This window comes from Xiphophorus maculatus, chromosome 3, assembly GCF_002775205.1.
Source record: "Xiphophorus maculatus strain JP 163 A chromosome 3, X_maculatus-5.0-male, whole genome shotgun sequence".
In the NCBI taxonomy this organism is placed as follows: domain Eukaryota; kingdom Metazoa; phylum Chordata; class Actinopteri; order Cyprinodontiformes; family Poeciliidae; genus Xiphophorus; species Xiphophorus maculatus.
Window position 1 is genome coordinate 23,453,958 of NC_036445.1, and position 23,137 is coordinate 23,477,094.

The 23,137-nt window shown below is 36.0% G+C and overlaps 1 protein-coding gene across 3 annotated transcripts in view; it reads right to left on the reverse strand.

Annotated features, from left to right (window-relative positions):
• The window catches only part of LOC102234306 (CUB and sushi domain-containing protein 3-like), a 243,084-nt gene that overhangs the window by 211,165 nt on the left and 8,782 nt on the right, over positions 1–23,137 (reverse strand). For all 3 annotated transcript variants that reach the window (XM_023330906.1, XM_005810786.2, XM_023330905.1), the window contains exon 2: positions 5,654–5,876. In XM_023330906.1, coding sequence (XP_023186674.1) covers positions 5,654–5,876 — 223 coding nt within the window. The remainder of the gene's footprint in view (positions 1–5,653; positions 5,877–23,137) is intronic.

Sequence of the window (23,137 nt, forward strand, 5' to 3'; positions counted from 1 at the left end):
GTTTCTCCGCCAATAGCACATTGAGCAGCACATACATGAAATTGATTGACAGAGCTAAGACCCTCCTGTTGGCACTGATTGGTTGCTTTTCTCCGAGAGTGGTGCATTTACGCAGACAGCAATTATAACATTGGGAGGAGGTGGAGGAGCTCGATCTCTCACATGCTGTCACAACATGGTGACCATTAATATATAAAATCAAATGTTTGTAAAAGGCATACTGCAGCTTTAATAAATGCATGTAAGCACAATGATGCAATTAAGAAACTTTTAAGTGATAATATGAATGTGCAGCTAAATTACAGTGTAAAAGTGAAATGTTTGTCTAAACATATGATTCAATACAAGTTTGTCGCTGGAAAAACAGCAGTGGAAAGGCTATTATAATGAGAACACAGTCAGAGCTTGGAAACAGTGAAATGAAAGACATCATTACCCAAACTATTTCCACTCCACTATTCTCAGCATATAATTTCAACAGAATAATAAGCGATACAACCAGACGTTCTCAGGCATGAAGGATTTAGCTAAATGTAAACGCATCACAGAGTTAGGGGGATGGTGGAAATGAATACACAAAGAGAATACACATATCAATAGAGAAACACCCCAATCAGGCAGATGATGCTGATGTCCAATTTATGATAGTTGTTTTTGTCATGTTCCTTTCTGAATTTCAACCTTAACAAATTAATTAATGCAATAAATAAATTAAAAGGGCTCTTTAATCTTCACTAAGGTTTCTATTTATGCTAACTTGAAAGGGCAAGCGGAAGAGCTGTCTGTCTTTATGTCCAATTATTATTCTTTTCGTTCAAAATAATGTGGAAACTGCATAACTGCATATCAACATACATGGCAAAGTAAAGAAAAAGCAAACAATTTAAGATGCAAAAGTAAGTATCATGAACAATATTGGCGAAGTACACAATTATGTCCATTGCTTCTTTGGCTGTACTCTGGCTAATTGTAGTAATTTCCCTTGTATTCTTGATCATGAAAATCTTGAAATACCCAGTCTGCTCAGAAAATTCCCAACAGTCATTTGTGATCACCGATTAATATTCAGAAACGGTGCAGCCCACAGCAGTGATATTTTCAGAGCTTCAGGTGGGATTTACTGATGCCACCTGGCAATATTTAAAGACATGACTGTTTATGAATGGAGTAATAAACAGCGTTTTGAGATCCAATTTCACAACACTGGCAGCAGGGACCAAAATTTAATTTTCTACCACCCTCTGTGGAGGCTGGTATGTCATTCTCAAGCTACCATTTGATCTAAACACCTTTGTGTTGTCTAGGTTACCAAAGAAAATAAATAAACAGGATGAATTCAAGACTTAAATGTTTTCTGCCAGATAGCTAGACACATTTTTGAAATAAAACAAAACAGTAGTAGTCATGTTACTGGAAGATTAAAATAACATTCAGAGCAATGTTAATCATATAACAAATATTTTCTTGTGTTCATAGAAAACAGAGAAGGATTAAAATGATTGTTAGTTGACTAATAAGTACGTATATCAACAGATTATTTAACTACTTTTAGTTGCCACAATACTTCTGAATAACTATTTTCTATAGCAGTGTGCAATGCTCAGGTTTCTCTCTCAGCTGTTGGACTCAAGCAGTGGCCACAATAGTTGCCACATTGGCTCAAAATGGCAGCGACTGACATTTACCACCCCTGATTGATGATTACATAAAAATAAGAAACTTGGAACATTGGACATTTTTTGTTTTTGTCAACAAGAATATTAAAAAGCAAAACATAAGTCTGCAGTTTCAACATCTGTTTGCTGGTGCTTTACGCATGTATCTCCTGATGAAAACTGTTTTTTGCATTGGCCTAGTAAAAGTTTTGTGCCTATAGTACAAGATTCATGTTGCAAGGCTCAGTGCTTCCACCAGTGGAAGACATAAAAATGTAGAGATTAGTTTTTACCACTGGAACCAGCTTGATGAAAAAGCTCCTAAAATACGTTTCCATGTTGGGAATTTTTTTTCTAGTTTTCGTTAAGGAGATAATTAATTGCTAACAGAAGGGGTTGTAACAGCAATCATGAAATTACCCCTTCCAGGCAGAAAATAAACAGTCCCACATTTACAATCCAATACAGAAAATGTAACACTGTAACAAAGAAGCAGCGTAAACTTTCAGTGTTGAGCATAGTTTCAGCAAATCAATATCTTTTTTAAATTAAGTGCATCGTCTATGTAAATATAGCCTTTCATAAAAATACATTTTTATTTATATTTTCTCTATCAAAAGAGGTATTTTTAATAAATTTACAGAATTGCCTTGAAAATAAATTAGCTCTACAGATCATTTTACATAACCTCAGCTTAATTTGAAAGTCTAAAGAATATTTTATTTGGCACAAAACTAGTTTCTACTTCTCGTCGTATATGACAACCATCCGTCGCTCTTGTGTGAAATAGCTTTTTTATCCCTTGAAATTATGTTGTAAATTTTACATGGTTCTATTTTTTTTAAGTCCATACTGAAGGAAATTGCTTTTTGTTGTTTTCTTTTCCTTTTAAAAATACAGCTTAAATTGCAAGAGCGAGTTTTTGGTCCCAGAAAATATTTATGAGTAATAGAAAAACATGAAAAGACAAAATAGCTGAATAAAATAATATTATCAGTACGTGCTTGGACCTAGAGGAAACTAACTGACAGAATAATTAGCTAACTAGGAGCAGGTGTGCAAGGAGCAACATAAGGCAAAAACAATATACAAAATAACGAGAAGCAGAGCGGGACATTCAATTAAAATAATAAACTAGCACCAGTAAGCTGATATCCTAATAAAGACTCAATACAAAGAACATTTAAAAATAAATAAATAAATAAAAGGGGAGGAAGAATGGAAAACAGACCTCACAAAGATTAACACAGCAAGAGGGGCTGGCAAAGGGCTTCATTTTCAAACCTAATTTCAACAAAGAAACATTAAAGCACAACAAGAAGTAAATAAACTAAATTATTGTTATTAACAAAGATTGGGTCTCCTACCGTCTCTTCGGATCTCTTGTAAAAAAAAAACGTAATGTTGACAAATGATGCTGTGATGCATTTAGGGAAACTGCGGAATTCTCTTCTTCTTCTTCTTTTTTCCTTTTTTATGGCGGTTGGCAAACAACTTTTAGATGTGCATTACCGCCATCTACTGGAATGGAGCGTGGATCGGGACGCTAACTATATACACCCCCCTCAAAACAAAACAAAACAAACAAAACAATAAAATAATAATAATAAGTAAAAAAAACAATATAAAAAAAATAAATAAAATAAATAAATAAATAAATAAAAAATAATAATAATAATAAAATAACAACACTTAAATCTTTTCTATCAATTTTGTTTTCTTAAGATAATTAATTAAATAACTTATATCTTTAGAATTAGAAATTTTTCCCAAAATGCGGAATTCTCTATTTTTCTTCTTCTTGTTGTCATTTCGGTCAGACTGTATGCAAAAAGCGCAGTGCTGCCATTCACTGACGCAAATGGCGTACTACAAAACTCAATCAAAGTGTTAAATTAAGCTTAGTACCAAAAACAATCTTCATATACACTTCTTGCTGGTGTAATGTAAGTAAGGGTTTAATTAACACTGAATTAAATCCCAGATTGAAGACAATTAAAAAGAGGATTCTGTAATGTACATTGTAGTGTTTTCACTATTACCTCTGATTACAACAGAAAAACCGAAATATATATATAATTTATTCAGTTTGTATTTTTACTGTGGTGCCAGTTATGCAAAATTGCCAGGAGATGTTTGAGTTTGAGAAACCCAGACTTTTATGGACCATAGTTTGACTAGTTGTTAGTTTGGTAGTGTGATATCTGTTACGTCTTGCTCGCCCAAAAGTACTAGAGAATATTACAAAATTCCTATGTAGTGGCTGATTTCAGCACAAAGACTCGTATATTATAGAAAACATCTTGTATATTTCAGACTACAGATGTTAGATGTCAGATTTATTGAACTAAATCTAACTGTTGATAACTCCTTTTGCAAGCCTGTCCTTCAGAAAATATTATGCAACACGGCAGCACAATCTCTTCAAAACCTAATGTGATTCATCCCCTACAGTAAAGTATCAACAGTGATTCAACTCTTGAGTTGTTCCAGCTTATTGCCACTCTTTACTATGCGTCCTTCTTTGTAGTAACATGTGACCTCAGCCCACTTCCACTGCAGTAGAGTTAAGAACGACAAAAGAGACAGAATAAAAGTTATGTAGCCCTGTTGGAGGCATTAAATCTTTGACTACTGGCAGGTTTAAAATCTACGCTTCCACATTTCTCTTTCAACTTTGATTATTTTAATGTAACTGAGCCAAGTGAAATACATTGAGACTTTGGCATAGCAAATAAAATGCCATGTCACATCAAAACATTGCACAGATATAAATCTCATATCATTAATATCTTTTTCCTTAAAGCATTTTTGTCCTTAAAGGGTCCATTTGTCCTTAAAGGGTGTTGTTGTTGCTGTTGTTGTTGTTGTTGTTGTTGTTGTTGTTGTTGTTGCTGTTGTTGGCTTCATCTACTAAACCCCACCCAAAGCCGACTGACTGCTTGACTGGACTCCAACATACCAGAACAGGATATGGTGACCACAAAAACTTAGTTAATTAATTATCAAAAATATATGTATATGTTTTTACTGTTTTAACAATTGAATGCTGAAATAAAAACAATTTAAAAAATCCAGATTTCAATCTGCACATCAAGGTCTTTTTTTTTTGCTATCGTCAAATTCAAGTTTTGCTTTGCTGTATCCTCACAGAAACACACACAGTGTCTTTAAGACAAATATTAAAAAGGCACCTTGACAATGCAGTGACCCAGAAAACCCCACTTCACTTAAATGTCAGGCTTTTGTAAGAATCCAGAAAGCACACTGAGTAAACAGTTGTTTTCCTATCCAGTAACCAAAGCAAAGAAATAACAGTTTTTTAGTGTTTGATGTTCACATTTCTCTCCACCTTTGTCTCCTCCTGTGAACAAAGGATGGTAGCGACAGAGTTTGACCCATCCATCACTAAAACTAAACCAGCATGCTTATTCAAAAATAATGCAGAGGTTGGGGGTATAAGTGTCCTGGCTGATAGGACTCTTTGCTTTGGAATCAAAAGGCGTGACTTTTTAAAGTGGGCTTCATGAAAGAGACGCCTTTCATGAGGCTTTTATTCACGCTATTGTTCAAGTTCCATTTTCTACACACACCACCTAAGACCATCAAAGCAATATACAAAAACTCAAGTCAATGTGCTACATTTTAAGGACTGTTTTGGTATATTAGGCTGAATAATATAAAATAAAAGATAAACTGTTCATCTCGCAAGTAAAATTGCAATGAAGGTCTTCACATTTTTTTTAAGGAGGCAGCTTCATCTACGCCAGACTGTGTCAGGGAAGAGCTGACGCACAATACTCGTCTCACTGAGCACGCCTGACTTGCCTGACACCTCCCTGACAAGAATAAACAGTCTCTGTCATGTGTACATTAAGGTTGACCTTTCCGTCAGAAGTGATCACTGAAGACTTTTCTTCCTCACATCTCTCCCATTCCTGCCTCCCAGCTTTTAAATGCAGCCTTCAAGGTGTTTGACTTCAGGGCCGCCTTCTTACCTCGTTCTGAAGTTAGCTGGCTGTGGATGGCCGTCATACAAAGATAAAAAGTCATATTCCTCCTCCACTGCGAAAGATTGAAAAACTATATGAATCCTGTTCCCCTTCTCGGCGACAATCACCCAGGTACAGTTCGCTCCATTTGGATATCCATAAGGAAATCCAGGGCTTTCTATAGTCCCATTCCACCCCTTTAGTGTGCCTCCACAAGTATGGATAAAACCTGCAGAGAAAGAGACCAGAAATCAGGTTAGAACTGAATTCATATAACAAAAGGATGTAAACATGAGAAAATATGCAGTTCATTTCAATAAACCTAGCGGGCAATAAAGAAAAAAGAAGGCAAAAATTAACATTCAAGTGTGGATACATTGCAAAACAAGGTTTTATTCAGACGATTGCCTACACCCTTTAAAGTTCAGGTGAAATATTTTTTCAACCAAGAACAAATTATTCAGAAAACCCACATTGCTCTCAGCTGGCAGAAGCTGTGAAGAGAAGCTGGCAACCAGCTAATAGTGTGCCAAGTTTTGTATTTTCACTCGCGTTCTCTGCTCCCTTCAAATGAAAAAAGAAATAAGACGGAACACCTGCTGCTGCGATAATGTGAAGAAGATGCATAATTGTAGATGAGATTTTTTTTGTATATACTTTATTAAACAAAAAGCTTGAGATACATTATTACAGCTCATTTTTCTGCAGAATGTCAGGAAGCTCCAGAGAACAGCTACAAGCCGGGCCATTCAATTTGCTTCCAGAAGCTGTTCACAGTTCGCCTACAAGACATAGAGCTGCTTTGCACCTTAATGCACTAGCTTGCTGAAAATCAATACTCTCATATGTATTGGACATTATACAATCACTGTCAAACTATACTAATCTGAGAGCCTGGCTAACCAGAGGAGTGATGATGGAATGTGCATATGTGCTAAGCAACCCAAATGCATGAAAAAATATCTCTATGGTGCCTCTATGTAATTTTTTATAATTTTATCCCAATATAGCCACAAGCTTCAATGTATGCAGTGGGATTATATGCAATACAACACAAAGTTGTGAAGTGAAAGAAAAATAACAAGTTTTTAAAAATGTTTTGCAAAAAAAGTAAAAAATACATTAGAAAATTGTGGTATACTTTTGTATTCAAGCATTCTGAGGCAATACTTTGAAGAACCAGTTTTCACTATTATTATAGCAGCAATGTTTTTTTTGTGTGTGCATGTCTTTACCATCTAACATGTTTTCTTCCAGGTTTCCCTGGAAGAAAGAAAGAAAGAAAGAAAGAAAGAAAGAAAGAAAGATAGATAGATAGATAGATAGATAGATAGATAGATAGATAGATAGATAGATAGATAGATAGATAGATAGATAGATAGATAGATAGATAGATAGATAGATAGATAGATAGATAGATAGATAGATAGATAGATAGATAGATAGATAGATAGATAGATAGATAGATAGATAGATAGATAGATAGATAGATAGATAGATAGATAGATAGATAGATAGATAGATAGATAGATAGATAGATAGATAGATAGATAGATAGATAGATAGATAGATAGATAGATAGATAGATATTGGTCTATCTAACAGAGAAACCTGGAAGTAAAGCTGACTTTCCTCCAGGTTTCTCTTTAGCAGCTTCCTTGTTGCTGTTAAAGAGACACATTACCACAGCATGTAGTTACTACCAACATGTCCCTCTTTTGGAATGTTGTGTTAAGGGTAATGTTCAGAGTACAATTTTTTTTTTATTACACAGCATTTTGCAAGGAAGCCTGTAAGTTCTGTTTCAGTGTAATCTCGCCAAAGCACCTTCTTTGATGTCCCTTATATTGCTTTTAACAAACTCCATACAGGATGTTTATAGAGCTTTCTGTCTTCACTGGCTTATCTTTAGCTGTAGTTATGCAGTAAACAGATTCCTGCTACTGAGCTGTGAATTTCTGCAGCTTTTCAAGAGTTACCACCAGCCTCTTGGTAATGCCACTTCTCCATTTTCAAATGAATTGAACAATGGTGCGAAAATGTCCAAAGTTTGGAACATTGCCATTTAACCTAACCCTGTTTCAAATTTGTCCACAAATGTATCTCTTCTTATTCCTGTGTAGTGTTTCCCTTTGTTTTCATGATTCTGTTTGTTCTCTGATGTTCTCTTACAACCTCTAAAAGCTTTGGAGAACTGCTGCCTTTTTTTATTTATTTGTTTTTTACAATGACTAAATCAGTGACTTCAAAGGTCACTGATTGGATGATTTCTGAAGCAATTGGTTGCTCTTCATTTATCTTGGAGGTATTAGAGAATAACATGCAGAATGCTAATGTATGCCACACTTTTTGTTTTTATTTTCAAAAAAAAGTCAAAAGCATATATCTTTATTCTTCCACTTCACAATTATGTATAATTTTGCATTGTTCTGTCACATAAAATCCCAAAGGAAGTCTGTGGGCCTGTTCTACAAAAGGTTTGCACAAACTGGTGCAAACGTGATGGCAGTGAAACCACGTAATCAGAAAGTACAAAATACTCAGAGGAGAATATGCAAATGCATTGACTTGCCACCTGCAATGCCATTTATCAAACCAGAATCAGATTGTGGGTGCTGTTTTTGTGTCTGTGTTAATCACATCTGAAAAACAGGTGCAAACTATCTGCACACACTGTGGCGAACAGGAGGCATAGATACAATGACAGAAACATATCTTGTCAAATATTTGGATCATTTAAAGAATGTGAAATAAGAATAATAACCCACATCTTCACCCTCCAAATTTCCTTTGCAGGGTTGTATGAAGCTCATTATGGCCTTAACTTGGCTGGTTATGTTTGGGTCAAGGACGCATCTAATATCCCTTATTTCTAACAGAAAGTCTAAATGGTGTTTATAGCTTTTTTGATTGATATTCAGATGTTCTTATTGTTGTGTTGTACCTTGTTGTATACTTATTTAAATTAAATGTATTATTATTATAATATGCATCCAGTATAACAACTTTCTTCTTCACCTTTCTTTTATGATCTCTCTGATCTCCAGCACCACTTTTGCACGTGTAATTAACTACACTGGCAATTTTTGTAGATCATGTGCAACACACTTACTTACTTCATGTACTTTTTTTTTCTTGCTCACTTATTAAACGTCCATTATTTGGAATTGTTGCAGATCAAGCTGATTGACGTTTGTGGTTATAAATTGACTAAGTGTGGAAAAGTTACGAATACTTTTGGCAGGCAGTGTATGTAATTTTGTTCTCACAAAAATCGTACTTCCCTTCACACATCCACATCCATTATACTCGCACATTAAAGCAAACAATACACTGATATGCTCCCGTACACACTGCGTCACAGTGCAAAAACTATGCCCTGTGTTTTTATCTTAGTCTATCTTGCATGTTGTCTAATGAAATCCAAACTTAATTAAGATGCATGGCTTCGCCTGCACAATTTACTCCTTGTGTAATTAGCTTTTCACACTTGGTAGGTAAAGGATGTTTTGCATAGAGTTGGCCAAACACGCACACACACGCGGTGGAGTATTGGTGTGGGGGTGGGGAAATATAGATCACTTGGCAGCTATGCAACTAAAATGGCCTCTAACTTCACAGATGGTAGTAATTTTTCATTTTACAAACTGTCAAAATGTTGAATTTTTAAATCTGAACAGTGAACAGTGTTTTGTCTTTTATCAGAATGTTCAGCTTCCAGCCTGTCAACAGTTGCTTTTACTTATGAAAACAACTTTTTTTAAAAACTGTGCATTTCACTGATCAAATTTAACTCTCAGGATTCACAGGAACTTGGAACATCAGACAAACTAGTGTACGTCTCCGTATGTTATTTTGATAATTGCTACTTCCCCTGACCACTTTGGTGTGCTCCACTCATACATTTTATCTTTCATATAGTGTAATAAACATTGGGCACACATTGTGATTTTTTTAGGACACACTGATGCTCAAGAAATAAAAAAATACCATGTATGAACTCTGATTGATTCCACTCCAAAGAGCAAACAGGCTAATCATGGCAAATTTTGCTCTTCTGACGTAAAACCTACAGGGCCAACAAGAGCCAACCTGTTCTGTGTTGCCGTGGTTTCACTTCCTCTAAAAGTGCTCTCAAACATTATGCACCTCCAGAAAATAACTCATGAATCATATATATATATATATATATATATATATATATATATATATATATATATATATATATATATATATATATAGTTATCAAGTTCTTGTGTTTGTTAGTATTCATTTGTTTTATAACATGTCAGTAAAACAGTCATCAACGAAGTATTTGCAACCTACAGAAATAAAGTGCCAGAGTTTTTGAGCTCTTTATGTTCCACAGGCCTAATGATGTCACCCACGGTGAATTAAAATGGCCTTTTAATGGAAATTCGAAGAAAACATCTTCACTTTTGAAGGTGAGCCCACCTGCAGCTGCGCCCTGTTGTAGTTCAGTCTCAGTTTAGACTTAATTTACTTCACTCACATGCTGAGATTGCATGGCAATAGAGGCTGAGATGAAAGGATTGAACACTGTTTGAATATTGATGTCTGCCTTCTTTAAAAATATATATCCTCCATTTTTATAAACATGAATATAAAATTATGTAACCAAATCTGTTTCCTTTTTTTTTGTTTGTTTTTTTGTTTTTTGCTTGGTTGTCACCACAAACCAATTTTGCCTCACCAAACATGCATAATCATTTATAGAGGAATTAGTCTAAGACTGTACTTCAAAAATTCCTCAGAAGTAGATTTCTTGTTGATCACTAATCCTTCACCAATGTCCTAGTAGACTTTAGCAGACTCCACCAATCCTTTTACATATTAGGACTCTAGCACCAGTCCTAAACAACCGCTTAGCATCCAGATAAAGTAAAATGGAGACTTGCTGACTCCCAGATGCCGCTATTTGTTGTAGTTCTCTAACTGTGAGGTTTTGAGATGTTTTACTTTCCTTACAAACCTGCGCAATGTGTGTGGTGACAAGACAAATATAGATTCTCTTTCAGTTTATTATTTTTTACTCCAAGAAAACAAACAGCAGTGGAGTAACTAAGAAGATGATCTAAGAAACATGAGTCAACCTATAAGAGCTTGAACAACATCTTTAAAAAATAGATCTATTTAAATTAAATTCTTAGATATACTGGTGGTCATGACTGTCCCATTGGAGAGTTTTTTTTAAAACATATTGCTTTATGTTTTTTTTACAATAAATTCATCTATCTACAGAACATACATTTTTGATTTTCTAAATGTGAAGTTATGCTACTGTAATAAAACCTATATTTATTTTACAGCATATTATACATGTGGGAGGAAGTACCAATAAATCAGGCTTACTCTGGCTATCAAAATGATTTTATAAAAGCTGAATGTTGTTTTTGTGAGTCCTTGGAATTATAAATGGTAAATGGCCTGTACTTGTATAGCACTTTATCAACACCAGAGGACCCCGCTTCACATTACATTATTCACTTATTATTCACACCCTAATGATGCCCTGGGGCAGACTGATAGAAGTGTGGCAGCATGAATGAATGAATGAATGAATGAATGAATGAATGAATGAAAAATGTAAAGAAAAAATGGATCTCATTAGCAATATGGGAGCATTTGATGCATCAACGTATCACTACCTGAATGCATTCAAAATTCCTGTGCTGATGTGGGGGAAAAAAACATTTCTAAGGATTCATGTTTTTGCGCAGAGCTTTGATCAGGGGCGTTACAAATGTACAATTCACCAGGTTTGCTTTATTCATAATCTGTTCCTACAGAAGATTGAACCCAAAAAATTCAAACAGAGCCCCCTCTGGAGTGAGTTACATTTAAAGCTTAAGTAACCGTGCTGATGTGACATTGAAAAATTCTGGCTTCAGGCCAGCACCTTGCTAACCAATCTCTCTCGCTTCATACTACGCACTTCTTATCTCTTGTGAATTTCCCTGCCTACATGGTACGCTTAATCAGTCCAACTCCAATATGACAACTTCTGGTGGACGGCTACTGCTGCTACTGTTAGAGTGGGACAGTGTTAACAGGCAAATAAAAAATAAATGAAACCAGACACATGCAATTTTAATACACATTCATGAGCGTAAATATGATTCAGTAGATTTGACTCATGTGGACACACAGGCTTGTAACTGTGGTATACCATTGTGGGGGTGTAGCAGTAGGATAGTTTCAGAGAGCCAGTCTTTAAATCAGCAGATAGGAGCCTGTGAGAAAAACGGACTGTTTTACAGAGTAAAGTACTAGCAGCTTTAAGTTTAGATGGTATAAGTACAACACAATATTACTTTCTGGAACTTTTGCGCGGGGCTTTGGTCCAGTATTATATCCTTGAGCAGTTCCACTTATTGTCATGTTAGAGTCACTAACGTCAATGTATTTAATTGCGATTTTATGTGACCAATGCAAAATGGTAAATGGATGTAAAGTGAAAGGAAGCAATGTGTGGTTTTAATTTTTTTAAGCAATTAAAAACCTGAAAAGTTTCGTGTTCGTTTACTCCGATACTTCTAAAAACATCCAGTGCAACAAAATGCCTTAAGGAATCACATAATTAGAAATTACTGTAGAGAGCAGCTATGTGCAATTTAACTTTAGCATAAGTAGGTTATACCATGAAGGTTTGTTAGAGAACATCAATGAACAAACAGCCTTACAAAGACCAAAGGACACACCAGACAGTTCAGAGGTAAACTTCTAGATGTTTTAAAGTTCTCTCCAAAAAAAGACTCACAGGCTGCTGTTGAAGAAAATCATCAAAAAAATAGATTAGCTATTATCAGGACAACCGTTAATTGTGCAGGAATAGCAAGAAAAAAGTAGATATTAAGGGAAAGCCAAAATATTTCTTGTTTAAAGAAATCAACAAATCATGTAGGAGACACACTAACCATGCAGAAGATGTTCATGTTAGAAGAGACCAACATAACATTTTTATGGCCTACATGCAAAATGCTACAAAACTAACACTGAAAATCACTGTAACGACCCAAACCCACACAATAATATAGTGTGGATACAGGAGCATCATGATGTGGGGATGCTTTTGTATAGCAGGGACGGGAAAATGGGCCTGAAATATAGGAGGATGGATGAAGTTAAACATTACTATTTAGGGCAACTTTGACATTGAAGTTCAACTTATATCCTAAAGGTACAATCAAAGCATCAATAAAATTATTAAAATCAAATAATATTTAGGTGTTATAATGGCCGAATCAAAGTCCAGATGACAATCTGCATAGATCTATTTTATCTATGTAAAATATTTTGAAAACCATTTATAATTATAATGTTCTATTCACTTTACAAAAAGTTTGCTCTACATGGCAGAGAACCCCTTTGACAGGCTGTAGCTTTAATATGAAAATGTGAAAAAGTTCAAAACATATATTTTTGCAAGGACTGTACACTATCAATACTTGTGTTTGCTTAGGAAAATGAAAGCCATGTATTGCTATCCTTCAACTTCACTTTTATTTGCTACTTTGTGTCAGTTTATTAACTACTAAATCTTTGTAGAATGACAAGGATTTTTGTTGCAACATGACCAAAACTACAAACATTTAAGGGGTGTAAATAGTTTTGAAAGGCACAATAATTAACGACAGATAACTGCACTCGGGGTACAACCCATTGTGCTCTGCAATGGGAGTGGGGCAGACTGTGACGATGTCCAGGAGACAACAGAGCAGATGCTCCTTGTGAAAATATTATAGTTTTTCTTCCAACTTTCTCATCCTTAGATAAACAGAGTTCTGCATCTTTCCTCTGCAAATGTTGCCAACTGTCTTTTATTTCCTCCTCTTCACATCTGTCTGTCTCACTCAACTTTTTCTCTCACAGCCAGCTCAGCCTATTGTTTCTGGAATCTTTCTCTTTCTCTACGCTTCATGCGCTGAGCCTCTACCTCCAAGCAAACTGACTTATAATTCCACTGCTTTCCTTGTTCCTCCAGTGTGAATTAGAATCCTCTTTTCAAATGCTATGAATCATACGAGCTTGTAATGTGTCACGCATTGTCAGCTCTCTAAAAGCTGCATCTATAAAAAGCAGTGCTGTAAACATTAATGCTTTCACTACAAAGCGCAGCATAGAGATAACATGTGCTTCCCTGTAAGTGAGAGGGGATGTGGATTAAATTCATTTGTCACTTAGAAGCACAGTATGTCTTCTTCAAATACCGCTGTCACCACTCAGCTGCACGCTCTGACCTCTATCGTTTTAACGTTTTAGTGAAACCCAATCTCTAGAGTCTTTTCTGACCCTGTGTTAGTGGCTCACTGTCCAGACAATGTGATTAGAAACCAAATTAACAACATGCTGTGGATGCACAGTGGGGAGCATTTGGTTTAGAAATATAAATTGGCATCGAATTATCTGAGTCAGGCAGAGACAAAGGCCCTCAGCAGGTGGCTTCGTGGAAAGCAGTGCTTACGAAAGTCTCCATCCAGCTTCTTCACATTTGGACACATTAGAACTGCAGAGGATTCATGTGACTGAGCAACATTGTGGGTATAACTTTGAAGTAGTTCCAAGTTTGTATACTTGTCAATTTGGTATGTACACCTTTAGAACTGCTGCAGAGCGCTGTGTTGAACTGACAAACGGCACACAAGAAAGAGCTTTCTAGCAAGCCATGCAGCATAACAAATTTAGCTAACAGCTGGGACAGTGTCTGCTACTAGTGTAATTTTGATAAAAGAAAAAAAATATATAGATAATGAAATTTTGTGAAGTGAAAGGAAAGTGATGCACTGGTTTCCTTTGTTTAAAAATAAAATCTGACCAACAGGCATCCATTTGCATTCAGAGCCAAATCTTTGCAGAGCACCTACTGTACTTCCACATGTTTGCTGTGTCTTATATATAAATGGTGGCTTGAAAATTAAACTAGTTATGATTTTCTTCACTGCGACAGACTGGCACCAGCACCTCCCGACCCCACTAGGGACAAGGGTGTTAGAAAATGGCTGGATGGCTGGATTTTCTTCAAATATGCTTTACTTTTGTATATTTTCTACAGGACTAGATTGGTGGAGTCCATAGCGGTTTGGTGGGTTTGTGGTTCTGCATAAGTCTTTATATTTTGGATGATGGATTGAAAAATGTTCTGTGAGATTATCAGAGTTTATGCTTTTGTTAGGCTAATCCAGATTTAAATTTCTTCACAACTTTATTCCTGACTTGTCTGCTGTGTTCCTCCTTCATGCTGTTGTTTATTCACTACGTTTGTCGAATCTTCAGAGATCAGCTGAACTCTACTTTGGAAATTTCTGAAAATAACCGTCTGCAGTAGATTTTATTTAGTGGCATTGGAGTAAAGAGAGCTGAATTCGTCCTGTTTTAATTTCTACAATATTTCTGAAAACTATGTATTTTTTTAGACAGAATCATTTTAAACTACTTTGAATAATGTAATAATTGTTTGAGATCTCAGTTACTGTTTGATAACTAAAATTAATTGGAACGTATTTGTGACTGAATTGAAATGATTATAGTGCCTTGAGATGACATTTGTTGTGAAGTAGGGCTATATAAATAAAACTAAACTGAGCTGAATTTTTTAACTTCCTTGCACTTCACCCTTATGTGAAACCTTTTGTTAGTAAAGAACATAAAATTCTGTGGTTATAATGTAATAAAATGTAAAAGTGTATAAATATTTTGGCAATGAACAAAATGCTTACATTTCCAAATACTTTATCTCTGTTCCTTTGAAAATATGCAGAAATATTCCTGGAGCGTCACAAGTTTGACACCAGTAACAGATTATTATTCCCGCTGGGCTATTCCCAGTAAAAATAAAAAATGACAGTCACCTCCCACTCTGTGATGACACATCTCAGGGTTTGTGTCAGTCTAAACTGCAGGTATGTGTTTGTTTGTGTTTGAGAAGACGCTTCCAGCTAATTCAGCGGGTGAGAGCACAAGTACTGAATGTGATCTCTTTCTGCCTGCGGAGAATAAAAAGATTTGGGTCAGAATGAACCAGTTAATGAACCACAGTGCTGCGTGGAAGGAAAATAAGATTGATTTTGTAAACAAAATACATTATGCATCATAGAGGGGATGGTTTTAATTGCAAGTCCTAAACAAATTAGTTTGAGACTAAATTGGTTGTTTAAGGTTTACTTAAAGCATGAAAAAGATGTAGACAGCATTTTTTTTTTTTGCCTTCTTTTGCACACACTAAGGCATAAAATATGCAGACCCACAATATGTGGTTCACTACTCATTGCAGAGTTGTATTCAGCTATAAAGGAGTAACGATTATTTTCAGCAGGAGAGGAGAGGAATTGTTGACTGCTATTCAAATTATTATGAGCTAAAAGACCCCAGACTGCTCATGATTGATGAAGGAGTAAGCATGAAGAACTGCTTTGTCCAGTTGAAACTTGGCTTAATGATGGCGAGGCGATAGCTCTCTCTAAACTTCCTCCTTTGGACTGTGCATTTATCTGACATAAATGGAGGGCCACTGTCACAGTTTAAATCCTCGGCTCTGAACTACAGCTACTTGAAATAAGCTTTTGTTCTCCTCTGCTGTGTGTAAGGGTCTGTTGTTCACTGATGTCCACCAATAATTTCTATCAGGACTCAGTGGACAAAAAAGTGTTTTTAATTGTCTGTAGCTTGAACATAAAAAACTTCTTCAGAGACTTGCTTAAGCTGATTAATTCTTCTAATCTCTGATTGGTTGCTGATACTCTGAACCTTAGGTCCTCATTTATTGAATATTTATAATGGTAGAAAAGTGATTGCTCTGTCATGTTTATGCAAAACGCTGCAATTATTTGTAGAATATCGTCAAGTCTCTAGACACGTGGGCAAATTCTTCCTGAACTTGTGGAGAAGCAGAGAAAGTGAAGCTCCATGCAGGATGTCCATAATTGAGCTAAATTAGTTTGTCATAGTTCAGATTTCTAGTGATATTTTTAATGTTGCTCTAATTTGATTAGTGATTTTACTTTATAAAATAGTTTCATTCAGCTGTTAGGGTTGATCAGGAGAACAGCTGTTCTAATTAAAAACAATTTAACTTTATGATTCTGGATTGTATGTGGGATCAATTGCTAACATTATTTATCATAAGAACATTATTTATCATAAGATCATTATTTATCATAAGATCATGATGTTTAGACATACATCCTGCCTCGTTGGCTTTAAATCTTAACACATCTAAATATAAATGTATTGTTGACTAGCCTCATAAATTATTTAGAAATCTTTACTCTGCAGTGAAACTGTTTAAGTCTAATAGTAGACAGGAGCACTTCACAATGTTCTTTCTGTTCTATTTCCTATTTCATCCCTGAAGTGCATTAATTTTATCCGTTCAGTCAGTTGACTTATCTATCCCCTTTTAGTTTTATGTACCATCCTGTGCAAGACGATAAAATTTATCTGATCTGGCAATATCTCCTGTTTTTCAGTAATCGCTGCAATAAAGGAAATTTGTGAAAACATTTGGTGCTCTTGTTAATAGAATTTATTCGACTGCCAATTCAAGAAATATGGTTACACCCACTTTGGCAAATGTGTTTGTAAATTTGTTGCATTAATAGAGCAAAATAGCACATTAAAATCAAAGTGTTAATTAAGTTGTGAATTGAACATTTCCAAGACACATTAGTGTGGAGAGTGTTGTGGTTCTTAAATAAAAACACGTCTAAATGTCGTCATATTTGAGGAGAGAAAAAAAAAGAACTGCAGAGACGCAGACTGTGGCTCGCTTTCACATGAATATCTGAGCCCATGTCTCTCGCTTCCATATTTTTTTATATCTTGTTTTTTATTGCAGATGACACATGAATCAATCTGCCCATAAAAATAGAAACGAAAGATACAGGTCATCGGTGCACTGTTAAGGGGCTTCACTTTAAAGGGAGACATATTATCCCCCTGTTTTCACCAGCTGACACAATTTTCAGAGGTCTTAATGAAATCAGTGTGATATGCTTTGGTCAATTATCCAACCGGGTCTCAGCAGTCCAATAAAACTCGTCTTTCTGGATGTTTTTGAAGGGTTAGTATGACACTTGGCTTCTTTCTTGCCCTCTTTTTTTGGCCTCATGTCTGCTTTTGTGGAAGATTGTGAAAACACAAATAAACAAAACTATGAAGAGTGAAGAGTGCCTTCAAAATTGAGCATGACATCTCAAATAAGGACACGAAACAGACCAAGTACTCTAGAGCCCTTCTATACAGTGGCCTACAAAAATAACCATAACCCTTGAGTTTTCCTACATTTTTTTTTTCTGGTTTGGATCACAAACTATAATTTATTTTATTGGAACGTATTTGATAAAAGCATCCAAATAACCATTAACCACATTCAAGCACATTCATATTCGTGACGTATGATCCTTCCAAGTCCAGATTTAAAAATCGGCAGTATGAAAAGTGATGTTCGCAGATGCTCTCTATCTAAATGAGCTTCAGCTATTTTGCAAAGAAAACAAGAAAACATAACAGTATCTAATTGTGCCAAGCCAGATAAGTGGCTCTACAGTTGTTGGTTCTACAACGTATCGACTCAAAAGCCCGAATGCAATTCCACACAGGCATTTTCAGATTTTGGTTTATCACATAAAATACTACGAAAAAATCGGTGAAGTTTTTAATTGTATTTTCAAACACTCATTTATCTTGTCTGCATAGATTGTTTGTAATGTTTGTGATGGTTTGAGCTGCACAAGATTATTGCAACACAGTGATAAGAACTTCAAAAGTTGTATGAAGCAGCTCAGCCCTTACATATATCTCAGTCAAGCCAATTAACTTACTAATATTTTCGCCATATTGTGGTTCCATAAACTCTGGGCTTTACTTTTCCTCTGGATTCTCTATAAAGGTTTTATCCAAATGGATAATTTAAACAATGAAACCAAAAGCTTCTAATAGACACTTGCAAAATATCGGCAATGTAAACAGAGAATGATGCATTTCGTAAGTTTTTGAAGTAACAATGATATCAGTGCTCCAAATATATATGCCTTAAAGCACAGAAACAGTGACAGTTTCATAATATGCACCCTTTAAAACAGCTGCAATGTTAGGAGAATGGACAATATGGCAAAACAAAGTCATTTGGTCGATGTTGGGGCATTGTTTCCACACAAATACACACGCTGAGTTATTGAAGGCGCTGTGTGCATGTGTCATGAGCCATGCAGCTGAGAACAAGTGAGGTGAACTCTTTTCCTCTATGAGATCTGACTTTGTGCAAAGATGTTTCAAGCCCTATTACACATACTTTTGGAGAGGACTGAGCTTTTACCGAGTGCTTTCTTGCAGTACAGAGGTATAAAAAAAAACAGTTCCAATGATGTTTGACTTTTTTAACGTGATCTATTAAAGTTAACTTTACAATTCTTTGCCATTTTATTTTCTAAGCCAAGAAGCTAATATCATTGGCTGTTTGTGTTTTTCAGATCTCAGTGCCTATATCCACTGCCTAATTAGCTTAGGGTAAGACTTCCTTAAAGTTGTCTTGCAGTAAACAACTTGTTGCTGTGGCTGACTCCAACATGAGAGCGTGTTTATTAATTAGCTAATTAATAAAGCCTGTAAAAATACAATGGATTGCAGTATTAACAGTCATGGATATGAGGTCGGAAAGATGTATGCAGATTGTTCATACATAAATAAATATTCACAGCAGTGCAGATGAAATTAATAGAAAGTTGCATGAATAACTAAAATATACTTTCAGATTAAGCAAGTAATGAGTGCTATTCTGAGCGCTGGTAATTCACGATGGGTGGTCAAATCACCATTTAAACTTCATTAAGATTAGAACAAATCTTCCTCTTCCCGATTTTAATGACTTTTTCCAACCAAAGTTTCTGCTTTTGTATTTTGTATTTTTTTGTGTGTATTATCTTAGGTCCATGCACCTGCCTCATGCTTCCTCTTTCTCATGACTGATGTTGTTGAATGCTTAATCAGATGGCGCTCTGCATGGGATTTCTTCTTGATGTATCATGACAGTCTGTCACATATACTAAGGTAGACTTTTGCACCTCACTTGGCTATGGTGAAAAAAAAGAAAAGAAAAGAAAAAGAATGGAAAATATAATGGTGCATTGATTTGCACCTGACCTTAAAAAATGACTCAGCCATTATAGAGATATCCATCTGTATAACTTGGATACAGAACAAAGGGACATGGACCCCTTATTTAACAAAGCAAAGGTCAACAAACCAGCTGGTGAGCTTCATTTGTGCAAAGGTTATTGTTTCACTGTTGCATCCTCACCCTTTAAAAAATACTGCAGAGAGTTATCACCTTTTCACTAATATTGTGAGCAAAGCACAAAAAACAACTTTGTAAAAATATTAAAAACAATCGGAAAGTAAAAACAAAAATACAGGCAACTCCATTTAGTCTCATCTAGCCTAATTGCAAAGTATCACATCTTCGACGGTGTTATAAATTGTTTTGTTTAATTCCTGCAAAGGATTAATGACACTGGTCTGAATACAACTGCACACTGTTTGTTTCAGATTTTATTTGTGTATAATGTTGGAACCATAAATTATTTTCCCCTCACTTTACAAGTACAGACCTCTTTGTGTTGGTCTATTATGCACATTCCCAAATAAATTCAGCAATGAACAAAATTCAAGTTTGTAGTTTTAGCTTTATAACCATGTAATGGTGTCATGTTGTGTTGTTGAAAGGTGGACCCAAATGCAGAGAGGCAGCTTGTAGGTAACAAATGTTAAATGAAAAAAAAATGATGAAAAAAAACTTACAAAAAACCACAGGGAACCAGAGACAAACAAAAACAGGAATCCAGAACAAAAGTCAACAGGAAAAAGTGGGAAAGTAACAGGGTTCAACAGGAAAATGACAGGAGGAACCAGCAAGGAGTGACTGAGAATGAGTTACATATACAGTATATACTGAGCAGGTTGATTACTGAATAAGTAACAGGTGGCAGGTGTGTGGTGAGAGAGCAGAAAATAGGCTGAGGAGAAGGACAGAGCTAAAATGTCACACTGTTCGAGGGAGAGTACACAAACTGGGTAAATAGGAAAATTAATCTAACAATAACAACTAGACATGAAGAACATAATAAAACTGCAGCAACTAAAGAACTGAACTAGGGTGAACCAGAAACACTGCTGACCTAGTCAAAGAAAAGAAACTAAAGAACACAGAAATAATAAACAAACCCAAAACAACCCTAACAAATGGGTATGAATACTTTTGAAATCTTGTTGTTTGGGACCATATCCCATCACGGCTATAAGTCACGCAGCACTTTGAAGTTACATTACATGGAAACCTTGGCTTTAGAGGTCCAAGAAAGTTCTTTCTACATTTTTGAAAAATCGTGTTCTGAGGCATCGGCATAAAATGGGGATGGAAGAGGAAACCATTATTCACCCACAAAACCAGGAGCTCAACAGCGACGACCTCAATGGCCACATCAACAACCTCAGTAGAGAGAAATCTTAAACTGATGTCCCCATAGAAAAGGATTTTATCTGCATGAGCATGCTGCACCCTCACATTTCATAGTGATAGAATGTGCATAATCGCAGCCCCTCACCACGCTTGTCTGCATGCTTGATGAAAGGGAAATGGGCTTCCGCACAACAAAAACAGAAAAGAGGCTTCCCAGCGAATCACTATTACCTCATGAGTGTGTCAGTGCAATTTGGGAAAGGGGTTTAGAAATATTCCATTTGGTGGTTTTAAATTGCCAACCACTGAGGTGAAAAATACTCAAATCAAATACATTGCCACGCTTAACACAGCTGGCACATAAACAAATGCACACACTGAACACTCACCACTGCAGGGGCAAAGCAGGTCATGTGCCTGGCCAGCCAAGCATTATGACTATTTCCCCAAGTCCGTTTGCTGCCGGTGCTTTAGCTACTTCCCAACAGTTGTGGCTAGACACCAATACCTCCTCAAAGTGCTAGTGAGCCGTGTTGCAACTGATGCCAGACCACCGCTGTGAGAGCTGCTGTACAACACAGAACCGCGTGCCAACAGCACATCTAATAGGATGCTTGTCTCTCTATCCTCCAATATCCCAAACAAACAATAACATCAAGACTTCCTTTCCCCCCGAAAACGGAAGAGGAAAGAAGTTCCAAAAACAATCTATCTTCTTCTATCTGAAGGCAACTGCAGAGGCTAAAACATTACTGGACAGTTTTTACTCCCCAGGTAAACATCTACATCCAGTTAAAAGGCTGTTCACAGGGGGAAAAAAAGGGGAAAAAAAAGACATGTTTGCTCGTTCAGCTTGCTGGAAACACAGTTCCGGGCTAAAAACAGGCCCTTATTAATGTTTAGCTGCTTATATATGCTGCTTAATTTGTTTGACCATTTGTACACAACCTGCTGCCCCTCCAGGAAGGAAAAGTAATGGAGGCAGCAGTTTAGAACTGCAGATTTAGATCATCCATGCAAAAAAAGTAACAGCTGCAGCAAATTTACCACTTTCTCAACCTGCAGGCTACGGTTTCCCATAAATCTTTTAGAAACTTCTTTTGCAGTTGTGTTAACCTTTTTTTTTTTTTTTTTACCATACATTAATATAATGTATGGTAAAAGCTGAACATTATTGTGTAATGAATTCACGGTACAAATAGATATCCATCCGGGCCCCGAAAGCATCGACTTTAGCTGGGAAAATGTTCTTTTGTTAAACTTTCTCACTTGGAGTCTTTAACTCTTTGCCTTAATAACCATTGCATCAAGTTTAATTAAATGATAGCTATTTAATTCCAAACAATTCAGATTGGTAACATTTTTCACTGACAGCTGACCTTGGCATCTCATTAATCAGAGACATTAGAATAAAGACCAAATGTTCAAAATCTTTTGTGTATGAATGGTTCATTTGAATAATTCATTTTCCAGTTTCCAGTTCCACTTATGATCAAAAATTGACATACAAACAAAAATATGTTCAGACAACTATAGTAATATTTGGGTAAATGTCCCAACAGCTGACAAGCTCTTTCTTGGTAGTAGTCGTAAATAGTCCTCCAACTTTTAGAAGAGTTTGGGCTTATTGTCCTGCTATGTCACAGGTTTTAACCATCACACCAATCCAGGAGCACACCTGTCATTTATTTAAGATTGCTGAGACACCAGCATCACTGTCCTAAGTACAAAAAGTTTTCCATCGCCCAAATCTGAGAGGGTGCTGAATGATGGAAACAAAAGAAAAGGTATCCTGTTGCAATACCAATCCCCACTAAAATTTGCAGTTGTCTCGGTGGTCAAACCACGTTTCTTTTGGAGAAAAACTGTTGAGTCAGAAAAGACTGAACTACTTGGCTACAATGACAGGAACAATGCAGAGGAGCCTCAGTGAAGACAACCAAACTTATTAACTCTATGGTATGGCATGGTAGAGGTGGCAAAATGCTGAGGGTCTGTTTTGGTGCTAGTTGTGTGGG